The 18,006-nt window shown below is 42.5% G+C and overlaps 1 protein-coding gene across 1 annotated transcript in view; it reads right to left on the reverse strand.

The window, feature by feature from the left end:
• Positions 1-9,919, reverse strand: part of LOC308304958 (uncharacterized protein) — a gene marked incomplete at its 5' end in the record, with an annotated part of 47,288 nt that extends 37,369 nt beyond the window's left edge. The window contains 3 exons of the mRNA XM_080749581.1: positions 5,223-5,276; positions 5,490-5,723; positions 9,898-9,919. Of these exons, the coding sequence (XP_080605707.1) occupies positions 5,223-5,276; positions 5,490-5,723; positions 9,898-9,919 (310 nt within the window). The remainder of the gene's footprint in view (positions 1-5,222; positions 5,277-5,489; positions 5,724-9,897) is intronic.
• Between the last annotated feature and the right edge of the window lie 8,087 nt (positions 9,920-18,006).

Genomic DNA, 18,006 nt, shown 5'->3' on the forward strand with positions numbered 1-18,006 from the left:
TTTTGGTAATAGTTTTAGTCGACGAAATCAACACTGTTCTGAGCTCAGGTATTTTATATCCTGGGTTATTAAACAGACTAGCCCATTTTAATCCTGGTTTATAAAACAGATTAGCCCATTTTAATCCTGGTTTATAAAACAGACTAGTCCATTTTAATCCTGGTTTATAAAACAGATTAGCCCATTTTAATCCTGGTTTATAAAACAGATTAGCCCAATAAACCCATTTCAATCCTGGGTATAGTTTGGTATATTCTGGGCTGTTATTGTGTGCATGTTGGCATAGGTGAAAAACATTTCAAATACAAATATTTATCTTTTGACTCCACTACATTTCTAGGAAGTGAAAAAAAAAAAAAAAAAAAACGTTATGAATTACCTACTTCAGCCCTGTCACATTGTAATCTGTTGTGTGCCTTGTGCTTCTGGTATTTTCACATTTTTTAAGATTTCTGGAAAACCTTTGACCTTTTTTGGGGAGAACAGATTTGACAGAGTAACCTTCACTTGTAGTTAAGTAATATTTCACCAGGACTCAGTATATTTACTTTGACTCAAGTAGGCCTACTGGAGTTGAGTACTTTGGAGTAGCAAAAGAAAATATAGGCTATATATCTGGAAAGATGGAATAATGTCGTCTGGTTGGCCTGTTAGGGCAACCACACAAAAAGATGTTTGTCGAGTAACCTAACTAACACTTTTTAGCTGTGATACGAAGCAGCACTAGCTCAAACACAGTCCCCAAAACTGTCCTGAAGCGAAAGCGCTCTAAAGACCAGACAGAAGTCCTCGCCTGGCAGGGCTAGGCGCACATCACGTGTTTGTTTCTATATAATGGTGCGCTCGCTGCTGCAAACGAGTGCTGTCGACCTAAATGTGTAGGGACACAGTGCAGGCCCGGCGGCAGGACCGGCAAATACTCGAAAACAAAGAAGAAACACAAATTTTGCACTGTGTCACAGTGGAGGGATGGTCATGGATTGGTCTATTAGTTAATTTATTTGTTTGTCTTTTCCGCGAACTGCGCTGGGTGTTGGGTCTATGCGAAACAACGTGTGACAATTGTCTTTGTTCCCGGGACTTTATCATCATTATGTCTTGTTGTAATGTTTACATGAAAATGAAAGGAATATAGAGTGAGTAATGGTCTTTCTCTGTATTTTTTGTATTACCATTAACGCTGCTTTTTTTAAAATCTGGCATGCCGTTTCATTTATATAATAAACCCTACAGCTTACATTACAGTAGGCCTATACTGAACTTTCTACGTTTATTAGAAATGTTTCAATGTTTGCGTGATTCTGTCTGATAATATTTTGGTGGATGTCTGGGCTGTTAACTAATGTATTCATTTTCTGCACAGATAAGTGTATTAAAGTTGTTTCATGTGTATGCTATCTGTTAAATAGGGTGCCATGGCATTGGTCTGAAGGTTCATTAGTCCGAATTTGTTAAGAATACTATGCCTAACTAATGACTAATGAACCTTCGGACTTATGGGCAGTCCCCTTATATAGTATGACGCTGATTACACAACATGTTATATGAGCAGGTATGTTGATAAAAGTAACTTTAAAGTATAATATAATAATCAAAACATGACACAGGCCGCAAGAAGCCCCCGGGCTGGAGTTGTGGAGTCAGCCCCCAAACAAGTTGTTGTTTTATCATTTTATTTGTATTTATCTTAATCTTGGCATCCGTGAATATTTTGTGGCTTTATGCTTGGGTCTTTTTTATTTGATTTGATTGTACAGAGGATTGTATTAATACAGCTTTGATGCCTAGCTTTGTTGTAGAATATGGACTAATGGTTGTGTGGCTATAGCTAACTGAACTTACTGAAGGCTAAGCTAACTATGGATGATTCTCGCCTTCAGTGTCTCTAGACATATAGTTTCATTTGAGGATATTCTCTGTTGGGATAAGAGTCACTATCTTTCACTCTATCGTGATGTGCCCGCGTTCGCCGTTTATACTTAATTTGGTTATGCTTTGGGATGTTTAGCGTACCACACACAGAACTACAGTTCCCATCATGCATTTGACATCCTGTTTTCTTGTTTGGTTCCGGTTCGTGGCAATGGCGTGATTCACCAGGATACAGATAGGTTCTTGTAAAGGAGCGCTTGTTTTCAGTGGAGATGACAGAGGCGCGCCCTCTCAGGCGACCATGAGCCACGTGAGACCGCCGAGCGAGCGGTAGCGAGTGAGTCGCCGTGTCGAGCGTTGCGACGGTCGCATGAGCCGACTCAGCGCCGTTACCGAGTTATGTGCCGTTATGGACAGAATAGTAAATCTTCAACCCACCGACTTCCACACCAAGTGGATACAACAGAGCGCTTCCTACCTCCGGTTCAGCCAATCACAAGCTTCCGCTGGGTGGATCTTAACTGAAGCCTGGTGGGTATTAGATACACGTGTGGCGATGGGGGTTAAACATAGAGGGGATTATTGACGGATGAGCGCTGCCGCTGGCATGCCCCGGTACTGCATCCAGATTTATTGATTGATTGTCTGGGTCATATCTCTCTCTCTCTCTCTTTCTCTCTCTCTCTCTCTCTCTCTCTCTCTCTCTCTCTCTCTCTCTCTCTCTCTCTCTCTTCCTGTGCTGAGCCTTGTGGGGTCTGAGGGGGACACACATGTGGGGGTGCAATCCTTAACTAGATGTGCTTACGGCAGGGGTCTTCAACGTTTTCAGGCCAAGGACCCCTTATTTGAGAGAGAGAGCTGAAGCAGGGGCCCCCACAACCTTTTCATAGATATAGTTTCATTGTTTGACAGCACGATCAACCGTGTATTTTGGATTCATGCTAATGTGTGTTTTCAGATATTTAACCACTTGAACGGTCAATACTTAATAAACTTGACCTTTCACTGTACTTAGTCTGCTCTTTTCCCCCTCCAAAGCTCTTTGCCGAAAATAGAAGACCTACAAGCTCACAATGCCTTGCCGCGCAGTTTTAGATCTGCTATTTTTGGCTAAAGTTCTCAGAAAATGGACACTATAGGGTTCAAGTGGTTGATATAAGGGGGGGGGGGGGGAGTTCCTATCACACAAAGATTTGGAGGACCCCCTGTAGTAACTCTGAGGACCCCCTAGGGGTCCCGGACCCCCTGTTGAAGACCCCTGGCTTATGGTATTCTGTAACTTACAGAGCAGAAGAATCAATGGAGGGCAGGGAAATCAAGTAATAAGGTTGATGGAAATATTTAAGATAATTACTATTATTGATGGTAACATGTGGAAGTGTGTGCATGTATGGGGGGGGGGGGTAGTGGTGCTTTTGTGTGATTTTGTACTGTTCTGTCATGTCATTGTTTTCTTTGTTTTTCTTTTGTATAAAAAAGTAATGTAGCCTAATGATAACTGTTGTAATATCCATGAGAAAAAGAAAATCCAATAAATATATTGTTAAAAATAAACATGTTTGCAAATGCACTCTAGTGTTCAATCGCCTGGTAGAGACACTATTACAAGATGGGATCAATTAAACGTGCCACAATATAAAAAACTAACAGCCAAGTAATCAATAATGTTTTATACCGTAGAAGAGAAGAGTAGTTTTAATACCGATCGAGGACAGAAGGCCTAAAGTAAAAGTACAAGATGTTTGACACTTTGACCCACGGGTGGGTCGCGATTATAGCTTAGTAAATTGATTGATTGAATAATTTATTAGACAGAAATGCAGAACAGTTAAGTACATATTGGTGTAGCCAACATTAATATTATTTGTTATGCTAAAGAAAACGACAAGTCAACACAGCTTAATATTGACACGTCAATTCTAGTTTTAATAAATGAAAACTACACGAAAACAAAGCTATGATGACTAAAACAATAAGACTAAATATAGGCCTACTGTCAAATTTCGTTACTAGTGTTGTGAGCTTGTAGATCGGCTATTTTCAGAGAGCAACCAAGTGTAAAATCTGGCATTATGACGCTATCAAGGCACCGCTAAAATACAATACAACGTTTTAGTGAACTCAACTAAATGTTTGTTATTTGACTGACACCACAAATCTCCAGTCAGAACAACATGGAAGACGGTAAAAGTAATATAAATAAATACTAAAACAATTAAACATCATGTCCGCAACTAGCCGAAAATTGCAACACTAGATTTTTTTATACTCGGATGAATCTAGGGTTGCAATACCACCCATAGGGATTCAATGCATGAAAACAGTTTTTTGCTAACTGATTGTATTAAACGACTTCAAACTCACCAATATTGTGGCTCTATGGAAAGCTTGGAATTTACTCTTGCTAACTGCAAAGTGTTTGTTTCTGAAAATTCCACCGTGGAATTGTTATGATTTTATTTTCTGTCAAGAAATTAAGTTCGGGTGATTATTTTTTCTAAGTGCTGGAGTTTGGAAGCGCTCGTGGGAAGTCACTCAGCAGTCCTGTGTACCAGCTGGTTCTGTCACATAGCCTAATGCAGGAGGCAGCGGGACGTGGTGTTATAGAAGACGAGCGCTTCCTAAGTTCAAGACTTAGAAAAAAAACATGGCTGCTCGGATTTTATTAACAGAAAATAAATCATAACAATTCTTCGGTGGATTTTTCAGAAACAAACACTTTGCAGTTTATAGCAAGAGTAAATTCCAAGCTTTCCATAGAGCCACAATATTGGTGAGTTTGAAGTCGTTTAATACAATCAGTTAGCAAAAAACTGTTTTCATGCATTGAATCCCTATGGGTGGTATTGCAACCCTAGATTCATCCGAGTATAAAAAAATCTAGTGTTGCAATTTGCGGCTAGTCCGCAACTGCATGTGTGTGTGTGTGTGTGTGTGTGTGTGTGTGTGTCTGTGTGTGTGTGTGTGTGTGTGTGTGCATGCGCGCGCACGCTTGCGTGTGGGCGTTAGTGTGTGTGTCTGAGTGTGTGTCTGTGTCTGTGTGTGTCTGTGTGTGTGTGTGTGTGTGTGTGTGTGTGTGTGTGTGTGTGTGTGTGTGTGTGTGTGTGCGTGCGTGCGTGCGTGCGTGCGTGTGTGTGCACACGCGCACACGCTTGCGTGTGGGCGTTGGTGTGTGTGTGTGTGTGTGTGTGTGTGTGTGTGTGTGTGTGTGTGTGTGTGTGTGTGTGTGTGTGTGCATGCGTCCTGCATGCCCTTCATGCCTATGCGTGTGTTTAGTGTGTATATGTGTGCATGCGCGCGCGCTTGCGTGTGTGTGCGTTTGTGCGTGCGAGTGTTTGTTTTTAACTCACCTTCCACTGTGTAAACCTCACATTCAGTGAGATCCAGGTCGTTGCCATGCATTTCTGCAGCAGGGAATTCATAACCATGTCCACTAGGACGGCTGAGCGCTACAGCTTTGTTATAATGAACAAGAAGCAAACTACAGGCTCCAAAACAAGGACCAAAGCTGCTGTACATGTACACTGCCCAAGCGGGATTGGTGACCTGATATCTGATAACATTTGCCCCCTTAAAGGTGAAAATAAAAGCCTTGTCATCGTTTCGGTATTCTTCACCATTTTTCCATGCTAGGGTGGTGTATCCCCCAAAGACGTATCCAGACGTATTGTACCCCACAGACACAGTGGGTCCCTGGTTGTCACATCTCTGGTGGAACGCTGCTGCAGTGAAACCATGGACAGAAGCCTTGTAGAGGAGCCTTAGAGAAACCTCTCCACCAAGCTGGGAGCACAGCGCCCTCTGCTGGTCTGGAGTCAGCCTGGGGTTCATGGTGGTCTCGATGCTGTTCTCTGAGGCAACACACAAATATAGTCCTAATAAGTCTCCATCACACAAAGATGTGGCGGACCCCCCTGTAGTGTCTCTGAGGACCCCCATGGGGTCCCAGACCCCCTGTTGAAGACCCCTGCTCTATAACTAATGTAACAATGACTGCTATCATTATACAGAGCTGTTTAACACTTATTTTAATGAAGAAATATCACTTTCTGCACCTTTAACTAAGTTTCCAAAGTGATATTAAAAATGTAAACGATCAATTAAAATACCTAGATGTTTGTACTGACACTAATTCAATCTGACTGCCCTGTAATTAAAGGGATATTTCACTTTAACATGTTTCAGGTGTCATTTTAATACTGGACTTTAGTGAGAAACCCCAGGCATTATGTTTAACCCTTTAAAGACCAGAGGCTGATTGTACAAATGCCTTCTGATTCCCAACAATACACACTCTCAAGATTTTTCAACAAATAAACAAACAAATAAGCAGATGTACAAGCTCGCAGTGTGTACACTTTGTGCCACGCTGCGAGTTTATAGATCTAATATTTCAGATTGGCCAATGTGAAAATCTAAAATGACACAGATGATTTCCCGGTTTTACTAATTAAGTTGCTTCATTCAGTATTTCGATATTTGATATGCATTTTAATCAGACACGCCCCCTTCCATACAAACCCATTGTAACTTCAAACTATATTTTGTTTGATTAATCCTGTTTTTTATTTTATTTTTATTTTTTCAAAGCGACATGTTGTGAGCTTGTAGATCGACTATTTTCAAATAGCCTAGGTATAAAATAGGGCTAAATGGATTACTGTATGTTTTATAATCTAATCATCTGCAAAGTAACTAGTAACTAAAGTTTTCAAATAATTTGGCACAAATTCTACACAAAACTACCCAAAAGTATACCCAAAAGTACGCAAAAGTATACCCCAAATTACACTAAACTACCCAAAAGTACACAAAATTACCCCAAACTACCCAAAAGTACACAAAAGTATACCCAAAAGTACACAAAACTACCCCAAAGTACACAAAACTACCAAAACTACCCAAAAGTACACAAAACTACCCCAAACTACACAAAAGTAGGCAGGGGCCAGCACACAGGGGGTCCCTGGTGGCCGACCCACCACCAGGGCCCACCACGGACCCCCACGGACCCCAGCGGCGCCGGAAAAAGCAAATGGAAAAATAAGCAAATCTAGCCGATCTACAAGCTACGTACTGTTCCACTTCACATGCCGTGGCTTGGCCGGGGAGGGGTCCGTGGACCCCCGCTCCTCAGGGGGGGTCCCCAGGGGGTCCCTGGTGGCCGACCCTCCACTTGGGCCCCATGGCGCCTCTTGTGTTCACAAAACTACCCCAAACTACCCAAGAGTATATCCAAAAGTACCCAAAACTACACAAAACTACACAAAAGTAGACAGGGGCCAGCACCCAGGGGGTCCCTGGTGGCCGACCCACCACCGGGGTCCACCACGGACCCCCATGGACCCCCACGGACCCCAGCGGGGCCGGAAAAAGCGAATGGAAAAATACACGAATCTAGACGATCTACACGCTACGTACTGCTCTACTCCACATGCCGTGGCTTGGCGGAGCGGTCCGCGGACCCCCGCTCCTCAGGAAGGGATCAAATTCAGGTTTGTGTGTCTTAGTACATGTGTTTATTAGATATCTGGCATATGGTTGAAGCATTCCATTTCATTGTGATTATGATATGATTGTGCCATGCTTTCAACAGGTCTGAGCTAAAAGCTCACAACGCGTCGCATCGCAATGCACTTCGAGCTTGCCTTGCCCTTGTAGAACTGCTATTTTCAGAAAGACACGGTATAAAATAGGGCTAACGTGTAGGCCTATGTTTTATAATATTTTAATTTATATCCGCAAAGTAACTATAGTAACTAAAGTTTTCAATTAAATGTAGTGGAATAAAAGTAGAATATTTGTATCCGAGAAAATGTATTGGAAATTGGAATTAGGACTACTCATGTAAAGTACAAATAACTCAAAATTGCACTTAAGTACAGTACTTGTAAATGTACTTTGTTACTTTACACCACTGGAAGACATAAGCCGCTTCTCAATTCAGAGTGTGCGCCCTTCATAGTGTAGCCCTAGCTAGGGTAGTGCTAGTGTAGTGTAGCCCTAGCTAGTGTAGTGCTAGTGTAGTGTAGCCCTAGCTAGGGTAGTGTAGCCCTAGCTAGGGTAGTGCTAGTGTAGTGTAGCCCTAGCTAGGGTAGTGCTAGTGTAGTGTAGCCCTAGCTAGGGTAGGGCTAGTGTAGTGTAGCCCTAGCTAGTGTAGGGCTAGTGTAGTGTAGCCCTAGCTAGGGTAGTGCTAGTGTAGTGTAGCCCTAGCTAGGGTAGTGCTAGTGTAGTGTAGCCCTAGCTAGGGTAGTGCTAGTGTAGTGTAGCCCTAGCTAGGGTAGTGTAGCCCTAGCTAGGGTAGTGCTAGTGTAGTGTAGCCCTAGCTAGGGTAGTGCTAGTGTAGTGTAGCCCTAGCTAGGTTAGTGCTAGTGTAGTGTAGCCCTAGCTAGGGTAGTGCTAGTGTAGTGTAGCCCTAGCTAGGGTAGGGCTAGTGTAGTGTAGCCCTAGCTAGTGTAGGGCTAGTGTAGTGTAGCCCTAGCTAGGGTAGTGCTAGTGTAGTGTAGCCCTAGCTAGGGTAGGGCTAGTGTAGTGTAGCCCTAGCTAGGGTAGTGCTAGTGTAGTGTAGCCCTAGCTAGGGTAGTGCTAGTGTAGTGTAGCCCTAGCTAGGGTAGGGCTAGTGTAGTGTAGCCCTAGCTAGTGTAGGGCTAGTGTAGTGTAGCCCTAGCTAGGGTAGTGCTAGTGTAGTGTAGCCCTAGCTAGGGTAGTGCTAGTGTAGTGTAGCCCTAGCTAGGGTAGTGTAGCCCTAGCTAGGGTAGTGCTAGTGTAGTGTAGCCCTAGCTAGGGTAGGGCTAGTGTAGTGTAGGGCTTGTCCTGTGAAGTGCACATTTTGCCTGTGAAATGAGACCGCACTGCCAAGTGCATAGCCGAGAACTTCTGAACGCAAAAAAACAATCGTCCGCCATGTTGCGGATGATCAACCTGCTATAATGTAACGGTATAAAACATGTTAGTTCTAAAAGAACAGCATATTTATTTCATGTGCTAAAGGGCTTGGCTAGAATGTCAATAGAATCTATAAGCCTTCCATGTCGGGAAACGGAACAGACGCAGTTTCTGCTTGGTTACACTTCAGAATGAGAAAATACTGTATTGGGGTCCATTTGATTATAGGCCTACATGTAGCCTACTGTAATATCTGTGGGTTAGAACTCGGCATTCAGTCTTCATCTATAATAACTAAATAAAGCTTCAGATCTTTGTCATATTTCCGTAAAAAGAATTACATTATGCGTCGAAGCCATTTGAATATTTGCTTTATGATTTGCTATGAATTATGCCTGACCATGATATGAAATATTTTTATTTTGGGGCATTTATTGCTTAATTATTTCTGCTATTAATGATGATGATCAGATTATGGTGATGTTATTCCCTGTAGAGTCTGTTCACAGAGCGGCAGGGAAAACACATTTTCAACCACAAACATATCACAGAATAAGCCTTGTACAAATCATTTTATTTTATTTAAAACGAAAGTCGGGCTTTTCATATTTCTCTCTGTCAATAAATGACCAGAAATTATGTTAATTCCGAAGCCGCTTTTACATAACATGAATATCATGTTACAGTTACAGTGTGAATTGTAATAGAGCGTGTTAATAAACTGTTATTTTATTTCATCTTGTGCTTCAGAACAATCTCATCATACAGTTATTTGACTGTCAGACCTCAGACCTTTAATTATGACAAAATCAAAACAGAAGTTTCTTTAATAGCCTATCTAATCAACAAGAAAACTATTTGAAACGGGTTGTCTGAAAGTTGTGGCCACAATAAATCATATCACAATCATGTATAGGTCTAGGCCAGTGGTTCCCAAACGTTTTAGCCTGTAGCCTACGTGACCCAAAAGAGAAATTAGACATTTTGCCCTGGATCCAAACTAGTGAAAACAGCAGATCTATAAGCTCACAACGGGTCACTTTGTGCCGCGTTGTGAGCTTGTAGAGCAGGTAGAGCAACAGGACATGCTCCATCCCAAGCCGAACATCGAATGCCTTGGAAAGATGACATGACTCTCACTGCCCGCCTCGGTTTGAGTCATGCTGGTTCTCAATTCTCCTCCAACATCGCGACTCGCGACGATATTTTAAAATGTCCTGGTAAATTAATATGACGCTTAAACAACAAAATACTACAAGTACATTTACTTAAGTACTGTACTTAATAGTAAAATGTTGAGTTATTTGTACTTTACATGAGTAATTCCAATTTCCAATACATTTTCTCGGATACAAATATTCTACTTTTATTCCACTACATTTAATTGAAAACTTTAGTTACTATAGTTACTTTGCGTATATAAATTAAAATATTATAAAACATACACGTTAGCCCTATTTTATACCGTGTCTTTCTGAAAATAGCAGTTCTACAAGGGCAAGGCAAGCTCAAAGTGCATTGCGATGCGACGCGTTGTGAGCTTGTAGCTCAGACCTGTTGAAAGCATGGCCCAATCATATCATAATCACAATGAAATGGAATGCTTCAACCATATGCCAGATATCTATAATAAACACATGTGCTAAGACGCACAAAGCTGAATTTGATCCCTTCCTTAGGAGCGGGGGTCCGCGGACCCCTCCCCGGGCAAGCCACGAATTATGGAATGGAGCAGTAGCTTGTAGATCTGCTAGATTCGCATATTTTTTTTTTTTATTCTTTGTACATGGGGGGTCTGTGGTGGGCCCGGTGGTGGGTCGGCCACCAGGGACCCCCCCTGAGTAGCAGGGGTCCGCGGAACCCTCTCCGGCCAAGCCACGGCATGTGGAGTGGAGCAGTACGTAGCTTGTAGATCTGCTAGATTTGCTTATTTTTCAATTTGCTTTTTCCGGCGCCGCTGGGGTCCGTGGGGGTCCGTGGTGGGCCCCAGTGGTGGGTCGTCCACCAGGGACCCCCTGGGTGCTGGCCCCTGCCTACTTTTGTGTAGTTTGGGGTAGTTTTGTGTACTTTTGGGTATACTTTTGGGTAGTTTGGGGTAGTTTTGTGTACTTTGGGGTAGTTTTGTGTACTTTTGGGTAGTTTTGTGTACTTTAGGGTATACTTTTGGGTACTTTGGCGTATACTTTTGGGTAGTTTTGTGTACTTTTGTGTTCTTTTGTGTACTTTTGGGTATTTTGGTGCAATTAGTAGGACCCTTTCGGGGCATTATCAGCACAGGTTCCAAATAAAAGTAGAAAAAGTGCTCCCCAGAGCAAAGGTCTTCGCCAGGTCAGGTAGGATATGGTGAAACAGCAATGTTCAGAATTCACCATCAGAATGGAATATGAAAAACATGACAAGTCTATAGAGATACAGTGTAGCGATTTATCTGATGTTTGGCCTCCTGGTGGCGCTATAACAGGCAGATGTGTAAAAGCTTTGGGTCAGAGGTTCTGATCTGGCATGCAGGGAGTGTGTGTGCACACTGATCAACTCTTATGATTGTGCAGTGAGGTGAAGTAAGTAAGTACAGTATGTACGTTTTATCTTAATGGCACTTCTCACAGAGAGAACTCACAATTATGTAGAAATAAGGTCAAATGAGGTCACAACACGAAGCATTCAAATGATTAAAAACAACAACTAAATCTGAGACATTCCACAAATGCTTGTTTAAACACCAGTGTTTTTAAGTGGTTCTTAAAAATGTCCAAGGCAGCCATTCCAAGCTACGGAATGCTGTTTCATAGGTATTGAGAGCTGCATTCTCAGTGGAATAATTCTTCACATTATTTAAAACCATTTAAAAGCAGCGCTAAGAGGCAGGAACTGTCTGTGTGAGGCGTTTTCCAACTCCTAACAAAACCAGAAAACCTCTTGCTGTTGAGATGATTTATTAACACTAAATAATAAGATAAATGTTGTAGTGAAACTGTAGATGAATGAAACTGAGGGCAAGAAACGCAAACGCCAAATGTAAATGCAAACGGTCAGACGATACTGAGCCTATAGCCCCCCCCCTTCACTCACTGAATGCCCATTGGCTGTCTGAGACACAACCTGACATGAAGTAAACATAATGAATGAATGAGCAGGTGCTCAATAACATTAAGACGTTAGACATCAAAACAAAGCCTGGGAAAAACCCAACAAAATAGAAACGACTATCATAAATCTAAGCTCCTACTGAGATCATACTATGAAAACAAGAGTGAATTACCTTTGGTTTCACCGCCCGCACACTGCTGGATCAGTCGACACACTGGACTGGACTCTCACAGCTCTGATGGAACGATGGACTCACTGGACTGGACTGGACTGGACTGCAACTGGACTGCAACTGGACTGGACTGGACTGGACTGGACTGGACTGCAACTGGACTGGACTGGACTGGACTGGACTGGACTACAACTGGACTGGACTGGACTGGACTGCAACTGGACTGGACTGAAGGAGGGAGGGTTGGTCCTAACACCTGGCCAGGGATGTAGTGGGGGGGGAACGCGGGGGTACGGAGTGCCCACACTTCTCTCAAGTCAAGTCAGTTGATATTATATTTTCAGGTCGTTCTGATCCAGCAATTGGTTGAAATAGGCTCGCCAGCCGTGCTGAAATGAGCATGACTAACAGCAGATGGTAATATAAGATTTGAAAATTGATTAATTAATTGGAAATATCAGTTGTGGAGCTATTTTGCATGGGAAGTTTGGCTGATGATCCGGTCATCAAATTATTGGTTGAGAACCACTGGTCTAAGGCTATTTCTGCTGCCGCGCAGACCCGTTTTAAGCCAGCGAAAACGTTATGTGCACGCGCACGGACGCACGTGCGTGCACGCGCGTGCGTGGGGAGTGCCCACACTTCCAAATTTAGCACTACAACACTGCACCTGGCTATACCTGTGGATCCACCTGAGAGCCCGCCTACTGCACCAGCCCCCCCCCCCCTCCCCACACACTCTCTCACACACACTCTCACTCACACTCACACACACACACACACACACACACACACACACACACACACACACACACACACACACCAGTGGTGGATTTTCTTTCTTTTTTATTTTTTAAGTAACAATACTTGTTGGGTCCAATCCCAAATCTCAGCTCTGTACACAGTATGGTCAGCTCACCTACTCTGAAAGAACTGCATTTCCCAAAATGCAGCAGCTAGCAAAGATGGCTGCTCGTTTGGGCGTTGGCTGATTTGCAGTTGAATTCACCTGAAAAGGAATGGTGCTGTTCACTCAGTCAGTGAACAAACAACACCGAGAGGAGAAGTTCCAGAACAACAGACTGCTGATACCAAGTTCCACACCACTGAATTAGTTTCCAAGGCACCAATGGTCTGTAAATGTTCATTTACTTAATGCATTTAAAAAGCTGCTTAATGCGTTGTTTATGTTATTGTTAAAAGGTTTGGGTTTAGTAGTCACTGCAGCCAAACAAACCTGTTTACTAAGTTATGGAATTGAAGTTGTTTGACAGCTTTATTTGTAAAAGCCATTGATTAATTCCTTAAGGCATAATGTGAAGTTAAAAGTCTAAGTTAAGTTTGGCAAAGTTAAAAGAAATGTTGAATTATTTAAGGAACTACTAGAATGTAACATTTCATGGGGTTGCTATATTTACAGAACCAAGGGTTAAAAGTTAAAATGTCTAACATTAAAAAGATGTAAAATGTTAAAAGGTTAAGTTAAAAAAGTAAATGTCATTGACAAGGTCTGATCATTAAGACAGATCAGCTATCCTTTTTCCTTTATATGTTTCTACTCCATTTAAAGGGCTTTTTCTATATTCAATTTAAAGGGCTTAAATGGCTCATTTAATTTAAAATATTTATTTAAAATGCTGACTTTAATTCATTATCTAAACATTTAAGTGATTTGAAAACAGTTTATAAAACAGTTTGTTACTTTAATGTTTGAAAACTTTTGCCTGAAAACATTAAATTGATTGAATGTCTAAAAAGTAAAACATTTACTTACCTTTAAATAAATTACTTACTTTAAATACTTACCTTAAATACTTTACTTACCTTTAAAACCTTAAATACTTACCTTAGATACTTGCTGTTTAAAAGTTTAAATACTTGCTGTTTAAAAGTTTAAATACTTACTGTTTAAAAGTTTAATTATGTTAAATACTTACCTTTTGAATACTTACCGTTTAAAAGCTTACTTATTTGAAGACGCTTGAATTTGAACTTTGAATCATTGTTTAAAAATAGTGAGTTAGAGATGCTTTATTTGTTGATTTACAATGTTGTTAACCTTTCTTTGTTTCTCTGTGTTCAAAGGTTTACAACCTGACGATCATCAACTCTCAACAAAGCCAACATTAAACTGAAAAGTTGGAAAATAAACAAGTTGAATGAGTTGAAACCTGAGTTGTTCTCTGTCATTTGGAAGTAAAACTGTGGGAACTTGACAGTTGTAAACCACCTGCGAGCAGCTTGGACCATAAGCTGTGGACGCAGAGAAAACTCAAAGAAGAAAAGATGGCACAAGAAGTCCTGGGGAGATCGGTCCAAGAACTCAAGAAGGAGAGGACCACTGCTAAAAGCAGCTTCACTCGACAGGCCAACTTTATTTCAAGAGGAGGGAAAAACATGCTTCAAGATGAATTAAAAGAGGAGTTCACGAAACTGGCCTACCGCTTCAGAAAAATACTCGATACAAATGAAGACTTCAGGATCGGCCTGGAAGCTGACATCAAGGATGGAGATCCAGAAGGAGCCCTTGATAAGGAGCAAGAAGCCGACATAGAGAATACAGTCAAAGATGCCGAAATAAAGATGGAGGAAATTAGAGACTTTGTGCAGACCAACCTGTGGTCAAGGTACGGCAACAGTGAACTTGAGATGGCAATTCAGGAAGCAGAAAGGACTAATGACCAGGCGAATAACATACCAGTCGAAAGTGCCAATTTGGAGGGCTTTGAAGTGCTCATGGCTATACTGGACAAGAGGGTGAATGATGCCATGTTATCCATGTCTGCTTGGGAAAAATGGATCCCTATGAACCTAAAGGAGGAAGTGAATGGAAGAATCAAGGCCCTCAGAACATCAAACAGCAGGCTGGAGAGAAGGAAGTTCGAATTTGCCACGGCAAGACGCGCTGACCAAGGCACAGTGAGACCTCTACAACAACCGGGAACTCCAATAATTAGGATAAAGCCAACAACTCTACCCATCTTCACCGGCAGTCGAAGAGACTACCATCGATGGAAAAAAGACTGGGAGAGCCTTCAAAGGCAAGGTGAGCCATCTGGATCACCAGAAGTCAAGAAAATCCAACTAATGGAGAGTGTGGAGGTCAAGATCTCAAAAGAACTCAGACTGTCAACATACAGCACTGCAGATGAAATGTTCCGAATCTTGGACAACAGGTATGGCAATGACGCAACCATTACAATAGAAATCCTTGAGGAGCTGGAAAAGATGCCGCCTGTGAAGGGGAACCAACCAAGAAAGGTCATTGACCTAATACAGTCTGTGGAGAAGGCCCTAGCAGACCTGACAGAATTGGGCAACTCAGCAGCCATGAAGAACCCACTGGTGATTAAGTCAATCGAAAGCAAGCTGCCAGACTACATCCAAAGAGACTGGGTGATGTTCATGTTGGAGCCCCAAAACAACGTGAGACCAGAGAACCACTTCAACATGCTGTTAAAGTTTCTTAAGAACCAAGAAAATGTGCTTGAGAGACTTGAACAGATCCGAGTACCAGAGAAGATGGAGAGACCAGATCGACCTGACAGGTATGAGAAGAAAATTGGCTCGTCAAGAACCACACAGAAAGAAGAAAGAGATGTATGCAGTGTCTGCAGTGAGACTGGGCACAATAACAAAATCTACTTCTGTAAGAAGTTTAAAAGACTGACTCTAGCCGACAGAAAAGCTGCAGTAGAAAGGATGGGAGCATGCAAAAAATGCCTGGTTTGCCATGATGAAGCTGAAGACTGCAAAGACAATTTCCTATGCAGAAATGCAGATTGTAAAAGGAAAGGCATTTCTCCGGACCACCATTATCTCCTCTGCCCAAAGGGAAGAAGCGAAGAGAGAGAGGGTGGGATCGACATCAGAGGCAGAGGCAAACTGACGGAAGAGCAGGAGAAATTCCTATCTCAACTCTCCCCTGAAATGGCAGCCAGATGCAAAAAGGCTTTCACCAATAAGGCAACAGTGACACTCAAAACATCTGGTCAGTCTGAGCTACTGCGGAGGAATGGTCTGTCTGAACTTCCAGTCATGATGATGATGCTTCAAGTCACTGCCAATGCTGGTCACAAAATTGGAACTTTAATTGACCTAGCGTCAGATACAAACTACATAACCCACAAGGCCGCTGGGAGACTGAGGTTGGAAAGTGAAAGAATAACCTTAGTTGTACATGGAGTTGGAGGAATGATCATGAAGGTGAGGACACGAAGATACCTACTCAAAGTCCGAGTCAAGACTCCGAAAGGAACAGAAAGAGCCCATCAACTCATCTGTTATGGCCTGGATGAAATTGCAAAAGTACATCAGGTAGTCGGACCAGAGCAGTTACACAAATTCTTCCCAGAAGTCAGAATTGAAGAGTTGGCAAGGCCAACAGAGGTTGATCTTCTCATAAGCCACAGAGAAGGAAGACTGGCTCCTCAGAGAGTAAAAGTCATTGGAGACCTCGTCTTGTGGGAGAGTCCACTGGGGAAGACGGTAGGCGGCGCACATCCTGACTTGGCTGAAGAAATGGAGGTGTCCGCATACGAGTCCAAGACACACTTTGCCCGCTCCATGAGAACAGCAGCAGTCAAATACCAAGAGCTTATTTCAACAACGGAGACGGATGCCTATACAACCCAGATCCATGAGATGGTCGACCGTGGCGCAGCCATAAAACTCACCAATGAAGTCATGGACAGGTGGAAGGGGCCATCAGATCAAAGTGGGAGGAAAGCAGCAGAGATGGAAGTCCTAAAAAAGGAACAAGGGAAAACCTTCATTCTTCCAAATCAAATGCGGGAAGAAGACAACAAAGCCCTGGGCATTGGCTACCAAGGGGGCAAAGACAAGCTCTACATGTTAACCTCTGTTAACTTTTCCAAAAGAAAGAAGATGAGAGTTAACAAAGATCTTCTCGAAGAGGAGGTGAGAACTGAAACGCCTAACCCACTGACCAGAAGGGCTCTATTAATCTACAAATCGGCTGGAGAGACTGCAGCTCATGCCAGAAAGAGTGTGAATAAACTCCAAAGGAAGGCATTCTCGGCTGCAGTAACAAGAGCCCAAGCAAGAATGAGTCGGCAGGAAAAAGACCTTCTGGCCACTCAAGTGGCAAAACTAACTCTCTTTCCAAAAAGAAGAGGCTGGGTTAAAGAGCTGGTCGAAACAAGGAGATTCAGCAGCCTATCCAAGCTGGTGAGAGTCATAGCCTGGGTCCGTCTAGCTGCCAAGCAGTGGCTCCAGATGTGCCAAGCCCCTAAACAGTCAAAGTGGGAGGCAACATCACCCAAGCAAGCTGGGCTAACTAAAGAAAAGCTTGAAGATGCACTTGAAGGGGAAAAAGCTGCCCACGAGAGCAAAACATTGAAGGAACAAAGAGGCTCAAACACAAAATCCCGGCCACAAGAGAAGAACAAGAGCAAGGAAGTGTGGACTTTGTGTGACCTCGCTGGGTTTGGCAACCCAGGAGGTCAAGTGGGAGGTGTTGGGTCCAATCCCAAATCTCAGCTCTGTACACAGTATGGTCAGCTCACCTACTCTGAAAGAACTGCATTTCCCAAAATGCAGCAGCTAGCAAAGATGGCTGCTCGTTTGGGCGTTGGCTGATTTGCAGTTGAATTCACCTGAAAAGGAATGGTGCTGTTCACTCAGTCAGTGAACAAACAACACCGAGAGGAGAAGTTCCAGAACAACAGACTGCTGATACCAAGTTCCACACCACTGAATTAGTTTCCAAGGCACCAATGGTCTGTAAATGTTCATTTACTTAATGCATTTAAAAAGCTGCTTAATGCGTTGTTTATGTTATTGTTAAAAGGTTTGGGTTTAGTAGTCACTGCAGCCAAACAAACCTGTTTACTAAGTTATGGAATTGAAGTTGTTTGACAGCTTTATTTGTAAAAGCCATTGATTAATTCCTTAAGGCATAATGTGAAGTTAAAAGTCTAAGTTAAGTTTGGCAAAGTTAAAAGAAATGTTGAATTATTTAAGGAACT

The sequence above is a fragment of the Nannobrachium achirus genome (assembly GCF_963921795.1).
Source record: "Nannobrachium achirus genome assembly, chromosome: 19".
In the NCBI taxonomy this organism is placed as follows: Eukaryota; Metazoa; Chordata; class Actinopteri; order Myctophiformes; family Myctophidae; genus Nannobrachium; species Nannobrachium achirus.